Source organism: Orycteropus afer, unplaced genomic scaffold (assembly GCF_000298275.1).
Source record: "Orycteropus afer afer isolate SDZICR_OR568_19922 unplaced genomic scaffold, OryAfe1.0 scaffold00042, whole genome shotgun sequence".
NCBI classification, from domain to species: domain Eukaryota; kingdom Metazoa; phylum Chordata; class Mammalia; order Tubulidentata; family Orycteropodidae; genus Orycteropus; species Orycteropus afer.
In genome coordinates this window covers 14162770-14170549 of record NW_006921629.1, presented here as the reverse complement: position 1 = coordinate 14170549, position 7780 = coordinate 14162770, and the positions used below count along the sequence as shown (strand labels likewise).

The 7780-nt window shown below is 41.0% G+C and overlaps 1 protein-coding gene across 1 annotated transcript in view; it reads right to left on the bottom strand.

Moving 5' to 3' along the window:
* The window catches only part of KIAA0753 (KIAA0753 ortholog), a 74592-nt gene that overhangs the window by 11670 nt on the left and 55142 nt on the right, over positions 1-7780 (bottom strand). Inside the window, exons 16-17 of the mRNA XM_007937507.1 lie at positions 1436-1556; positions 723-947 (exon numbers count right to left, since the gene is read on the bottom strand). Of these exons, the coding sequence (XP_007935698.1) occupies positions 723-947; positions 1436-1556 (346 nt within the window). The remainder of the gene's footprint in view (positions 1-722; positions 948-1435; positions 1557-7780) is intronic.

Below are 7780 nucleotides of genomic sequence, written 5' to 3'. Positions count from 1 at the left end.
AATACCTGAATTGCTGGGCCCAAAAGCATTTCATAAAGAGCTCTGGTGGTGTAGTGCCTAAGGCATTTAACTGCTAACCAGAAGCTTGGCAGTTGAAACCCACCAGCCACTCTGTGGAAGGAAGACTGGGCAATCTACTTCCGTAAAGATTTACCACCTTGGAAACCCAAAGGGGGTCGCTATGAGTCAGAATCAACTTGATGGCAGTGAGTTTGGTTTTTTAACAGTTAAGTGCTGGGCCATGAACCAAAAGACTAGTACAAACCAGTTTAAAGGTGCCTTGGAAGAAAGGTCTGGCAATCCTAAAAAATCAGACACTAAAAACCCTGTGGAATGCAATTCTACCCTAACACACATGAGGCCACGATGAGTCCAACTTCACTCGATGGCAACTGGTTCTGGTTATCTTTAAAGCATGACAAGAGACTGTGGCCAGTGCTTTCTCCAGTTTTCCTTAAGTGTAGTATTTGGCACTTGGTTCCTAGGAGCTCTGGTGGCCTAGTGCCTAAGGCACTTGACTGCTAACCAGAAGGCTGGCAGCTCAAACCCACCAGCCACTCCCTGGAAGGAAGACTGGGCAATCTACTTCTGTAGAAATACAGCCTTAGAAACCCAAGGAGGGGTCGCTACGAGTCGGATCCAACTCGACGTCAGTGAGTTTGGTTGTTTTGGTTTACTTGGTTCCTGAACAGATAAACAGAGGCACCTAACATTTGACTGACCTTTCGGCTATCAGCCACGGGTTGAAGGAGCCAACAGCCTCGTGAGAAATCATCCGGAGGTAGTGCTCAAATCGACTGCAGTAGTCCCCAATGCTGTGCAACATCGCAGGGGGGAGGAAGAGGAGAGCTCCACCCTCTTTCTGTTGAGCATCCTCTGGAAGGGAGAGAAGGGGAACCTCTCTCTGCTTCAACTTCTCCTCTGTTTCCACACTTTCATCCAGGGAACTGAGAACAAACAAAAATGACGAAAAGCATTCAAAATAATCTGTAAGCAAAGGCAAACTGTTCACTCACCCTGATGGGCTGATACAAAAGACTTACTTCATGTCCCTTTCTCACCCTGAACAAAACTCAGCATCCTACCACCATTTAGTAGTTCCCCTGTTCACTGGACTAACCCTCAACATGCTAGGAATTACTGTCCCCCAGACAAAGAGTTCTTAAAGCCAACCTTGCAGTTATTATCAGCACTTCCCACACATATTGATGCTTTCAACAGTAAATCCCAACAAAATGTTACTGACTGCTGAAGGCTTCTTAAGATGCAGTATATGCAATGACCATCTTATAAATACGCTATTTTACTGAGCTAGCTAATTTATCTAGGGTTTGGTAAGATCTTGCCTTCAAAGACTGTCTGTCTTCAACTGAAGGGATTCAAAATGCAAAGGCAATCAACTACAAGAAAATCAAACCGTCCAGTTATCACTTACTTGCCATTCCAAGGCCTTTCTACCACAATGTTCACGTCCGGGTCTTTGTAAGGTGCTGTCTTTGTGATCTGGATTGGATGGGGAGGCAGAGGCCTTTCAGTGACTGCTACCACTTCATGGTCTAGAAAAGGAGAGGCATAACAAGAAAAGCCCATGTCCACATGAATTAGAGTCGTCCTAGTGGCCGGTAATGTTCAACTGAATGAACATGCATATTTCTTAAGCAAAAAAAGTATTAAAAAAAAATAAGAAAGAAAGGTAAAGTAAAATACAAAGCAATGAAGAATTAGTCTTAAGAAGTAACTGGAGCTCCTCTTGGAAGCCTCTGCTTGCTATGAAGTGGTCTCTGCAAAGCCCCAGGCCGCATCAGTTCCATTAGGATCCAGCCATCATTCAAGGAGCCTTAAGAAGTTGAGTTTGTTTTTTAACCTTTAAATGGTTTGATTACCAAAGAAGGAAAACAAATCCATACCTGAACACTTAATTAGCTGATTTAATCTGTCTCTGGGCAGTGCTGGAAAAATCCCCACGATGATAGTCAAAACCTTAATTTATTAAGTATACCTGGCAGGCTTGACAGCTCTTTTGAGTTTTGGATTATTTATCATTTTAAATTTATTTCAAGTGGAGGAAGAAAATTTGTCCTCTTAAAGAGCATCTATAAGCCAAACAACTTTCTCTGACTCACACTCACATGATTATGATTCCTTACTGTCAGGCAGAAATAACGTATAAACCAGTTTTTTGTAAAAATATTACTGAGAGTACAATCAATTTTCAATTGTTCACAGAAGGAGAATAAGAGATTTAGATTGGAAGCTGTGAAATCAAAAATCACTTTAGTTTTGGTTTTGTGATGCAAGGGAACATACAATCAGAGTAACTAGGATTCTTACTATGATTTCATGATTCTGGAATTATAAACACCCAAAAACTCATTTCAGTTCTTAGGAGTCTAAAGTTGTTGTTGTTGTTGTTGTTTTGCCGTCGAGGAGTCTAAAGAGCTCCTTTTAAATACATAGCTAGACTATGCATAGTTAAATAGTTACTAATAAATTGTCCTGGAAAAAAAAAAACACCGGGTCATCTGTGAGCCTGTCTTCTTACATGATCTAATTTAACATTGTGGCCAACAGCCAAACCATCAGTTAAAACGCATTTCTCTTCAATTCTCCTACAAAAGAACCCACACTAAAAAGATGCTAAAATACCCATTGTTCACTCAACAATGGTAGAAAGCCCACCCAGCACCAGGTCTGCACTAGGCACAGTGAGGGGGCATGAAATTGAGTATGACCAACTCTCTGGCCTCAAAGAACCTGTGGCTTAGCTGGGGGAGAAAAGGCACCTTCACAAACAACTCTAAGACACACAGAACACGCCAGAAAGTGTTACGAAGTTCATAAGCAAGAAAGGGAGGAGGGGACTAAGTTCCAGTAGGGGTCAAAGAAAAGCATCACACATGTAGGACCCTTTTAGGTGGGGCTTGAGGAATCGTTTGGTTTTATCTTCAAAGATAAAATGGGAACTGGAGTAGGGCAGAGGGAAGACAGAATAATGAAAGGAAAAACATCGCTTAAAAATTACAGGAAACATAAAAGAACAAATTATTTTCATGGTTTAGATGGTTCATCTTTCTGTCAAAATCGGACATGGAGAGTACTTCTTCTAGAAGATAACCCCAAATCCTATTTTAAAATCATCCTGTGACACACGTCACTGTTAACCCTGCCACAGACAGCTGCACTCTCCTCGGATCTTTGTAACTGCAGGAGCCACAGTACACATCTCTTCAGAGGTGAGGTGTAACCACATTTTATTCTCCTCCACCACTCGTCTATCACTTTGTCGTACTGTGGTGGCTCGCGTGTTGCTCTAATGCTGGATGTAACGCCACTAGTGTTCCAAATACGAGCAGGGTCACCCGTGGTAAACAGGTCTCCATGGAGCTTCCAGAGCAAGTCAGACTAAGGAGGAAGACCTGTGATCTACGTCTAAAATCACCGGCCAGTGAACAGCAGTGGAGCACTGTCTCAAATGCTGCTGGGAAATGAGCCTTGGAGTGTGCGGGGGGTGGTGGTGGTGGTGGTGTGTGTGTGCCAAACTCACTGCCATCGAGTAGATTCTGACTCATAGTAATACCCACTGGGTTTCCAAGGCTGTAAATCTTTATAGAAGTAGATTGCCCCATTTCCTTCCACGGAGCAGCTGGTGGGTTTGAACTGCCAGCTTCTCGTTAGCAGTCAAATGCGTTGGAAGGCACTCAAAATACGACTGCGGAAGAGCTGGCTCCTCAAAGTAAAGCTGATGTTACATGGATGAAGTAAAACTGTTGGAGACTTCATCTGCAGATGTGGTACAATGCAAAAGGAAAAGAAACAGCTGATAACCGAATGTGAAAGCTGAAAACAGAAGGATCAGTAGTTGGAAAATATAGGCTTGGTGATAGAAATGACACCAGGATTGCATAACAGAATTTTCCAAGACCGATTCTTTGGAAATACTTTTTTTCTGGGGCTTTGAACCAGTTCATTCTGGTCTGATCCCCTGTTGAGAATTTGCATTTCCACTCCAGATACAGGAATCAGAATCTAAGTTTTAACAAGATCCCTAGGTGATTCTTATGTATAATAATCTACAGCTTAATAACATCCGCAGGTGATTCTTATATTCTTATGTACAAGAATCACCTAGGGGTCTTGTTAAAACTTAGACTCTGATTCAGTATATCAGGGATGGAAATGCAAATCATCAGCAGGCGGTTAAATTGGGATGAAATGTTTGGAAGCCTTGTTTTTTAAACAACATAAATGATAACTATGCATGTGAACCTAGCCAGATGGAGTACACAGAAATCAAATCAACTACATCTGTGGCAAGAGACAAAGGAGAAGCTCCGTATCATCAGTCAGAGCAAGGCCAGGGGCCAACATAGGAACAGACTATTAATTGCTTGTGTGCAGTTCAAGTTGAAGCTAAAGAAAATTTTAAAAAGCCCCCAAGAGCCAAAGCATGACCTTGAAACATCCCACCTGAATTTACAGACCATCTCAAGAATAAATTTGATGCACTGAACATCGATGAGTTGCAGAAGGACATCTTTCAAGCAAAAAGGTCATTAAAAAGAGAGGAAAAAAAGAAAAGAGCAAAGCCAAACGGGTGTCAGAAGAGACTCTGAAACTTGCTATGGAATGTAGACTAGCTAAAGCAAATGGAAGGAATGATGAAGTAAAAGATCTGAACAGTAGATTTCAAAGGGTAGCTTGAGAAAACAAAATAAAATATCATAATGAAGTGTGCAAAGATTTGGAATTAGAAAACCAAAAGGGAAGTACAAACTGGGCATTTTTCAAGCTGAAGGAACTGAAGAAAAACATTCAAGCCTTCAGCTGCAATGGTGAAGGATTCTATGGGCCAAATATTAAAGGACACAGCAACCATGAAGACAAGATGGAAAGAATACAGAGTCACTGGACCAAAAAGAACTGGTCAACATTCAACCATTTCAGGAGGCAGCAAGTCATGGAGAACCAGTGGCACAGGAGGGAGAAGTCCCAGACGCACTGAAAGCACTGGTGAAAACATGGCTCCAGGAACAGACAGAACACCAGTTGAGATGTTTGCTTCAGAAGCAATGCTGGAAGTACTCACTTGTCTATATCAAGAAATCTGGAAGATAACCACTTAGCCAACCACCACTCATCTGTTAGTTTATCGTACTATGGTGGCTTGCGTGTTGCTGTGAGGCTGGAGGATATGCCACTGGTATTTCAAATACGAGTAGGGTCACCCATGGTGGATGGGTTTCAGTGGAGCTTCCAGACTATGGAAGAAGGAAGGGGCCACCCACTTCTCAAAGAATTGGCCAGTGAAAACCTTATGAACAGCAGTGAAACACTGTCTGATATATTACTGGAAAACTTTACGAACAGCTCTGAAACACTGTCTGATATAGTGCCACGTGATGAGCCCCTCAGGTCAGAAGGCACTCAAAACACAACTGGGAAGAGCTGCCTCCTCAGAGTAGAGTTGATCTTAATGATGTGGATGGATGTAGTAAAGCTTTCAGGACTCCCATTTGCTAATGTGGCATGACTCAAAATGGGAAGACAGCTACAAACATACATTAATAACTGGAATATGGAATGTATGAACCTAGAAAATTGAAGTTGTCAAAAAATTAAATGGAACAGTATAAAGATAGATATTCTAGGTATTAACGAGCTGAAAGGGACTGGTTTTGGTCATTTAAAATCAGACAACTTTATGATCTACTATGCTGGAAATGACCAATTGAAGAGGAATGGCGTGGCATTCATGGTCACAAAGAATGTTTCAAGATCTATCCTGAATTACAATGCTGACAGTGACAGGATAATATCCATATGCCTGCAAGGAAGACCAGTTAATATTACTATTATTTAAATTTATGCACCAATCACTAAAGCCAAAGACGAGGAAATTGAAGATTCTTACCAATTTCTGCAGTCTGAAATTGACCAAAGATGCAATCAAGATGCATAGATTATTACTGGTAATTAGAATGCAAAAGTTGGAAACAAAGAAGAATCACTGGTAATTGGAAAATATAGCCTTGGTGATAGAAATGATGCCAGAGATTGCATGACAGAATTTTCTAAGACCAAAGACTTACTCATTGCAAATACCTTTTTTCAACAACACAAACGGCGGCTATACATGTGGACTTCCCCAGATGGAATACACAGGAATCAGATCAACTACATCTGTGGAAAGAGGTGTTGGAGAGAAGGCTCAACATCTCCAGCCAAAACTAGGCCAGCAGCTGACTGTGGAACAGACCACCAACTGATCATATGCAAGTTCAAGCTGAAGCTGAAGACCATTAAAACAAGTCCATGAGAGCCAGAATATGACCTTGATTATATCCCACCTGAATTTAGAGACCAAGAATCCGAAGAACAGTTTTGATGCACTGAATACCAATGACTGAAAACCAGACAAACAGTGCAATGACATCAAGAACATCATCCATGAAGAAAGTCAAAGATCATTAAAAAGACAGGAAAGGAAGAAAAGATCAAAATGGATGTCAGAAGATAGACTCTGAAACTTGCTCTTGCTTTCATTAAAGCAAATGAAAAGATAAGAGAGCTGGACAGAAGATTTCGAAGAGCAGCTCAAGAAGACAGTCAATTACTATAATGAAATGTGCAAAGACCTGGAGTTAGAAAACCAAAAGGGAAGAACGCACTCAGCAATTCTCAAGCTGAAAGAACTGAAATAAAAATTCAAGCCTCAAGTTGCAATATCCAAAGATTCTATGGGCAAAATATTAAATGATGTAAGAAACATCAAAAGAAGATGGAAGGAATACACAGAGTTACTGTACCAAGAAGAACTGGTTGATATTCATTTATTTCAGGTGGTGGCATATGATCAAGAACCAATGATACTGAAGGAAGAAGTTGAAGTTGTGTCGAAGAAACTGGCGAAAACCAAGGCTCTAGGAGTTGACGGAATACCCATTGAGATGTTTCAACAGACAGATGCCACCCTGCAGTCCTATGCCAAGAAATTTGGAAGACAGCTACCTGGCCAACTGGCTGGAAGAGATCCACATCTGCACCCATTCCAAAGAAAGGTGATCCCACAGAATGGGGAAATGATAGAACAGTATCATTAATATCACACGTAAGTAAAATCCTGAAGATAATTCAAAAATGGTTGCAGCAGTATAGTGACAGGCAACTTTCAGAAATGCAAGCTGGATTTGGAAGAGGACGTGGAATGAGGGATATCATTGCTGATGTCAGATGGATCTTGGCTTTTGAAAGCAAAGAATAACAAAGATATTTACTTGTGTTTTATTGGCTATGCAAAAGCACTTGACTATGTGGATCATAAAAAATTATGGATAACATTGAGAAGAATGGAAACTCCAGAATACTTAATTGTGCTCATGAAGAACCTGTACATAGACCAGAAGGCTGTCATTCTAACAGAACAAGGGGATACCACATGGTTTAAAATCAGGAAGGGTGTGTGTCAGGGTTGCATCCTTTCACCATACTTTTTCAATCTGTATGCTGAGCACATAACCTGAGAAGCTGGAGTATATGAAGAACAATACAGCCTCAGGATTGGAGGAAGACTCATCAACAACCTGCGATATGTAGACGATTAACTTTGCTTGCTGAAAGTGAAGATGACTTGAAGCACTTACTGATAGATTAAAGACTACAGTCTGCAGTATGGATTATACCTCAACATAAAACAAAAATCCTCACAACTGGACCAATAAGCAGCATCACAATAAATGGAGAAAAGATTGAAGTTGTCAAAGATTTCATATTGCTTGGTTCC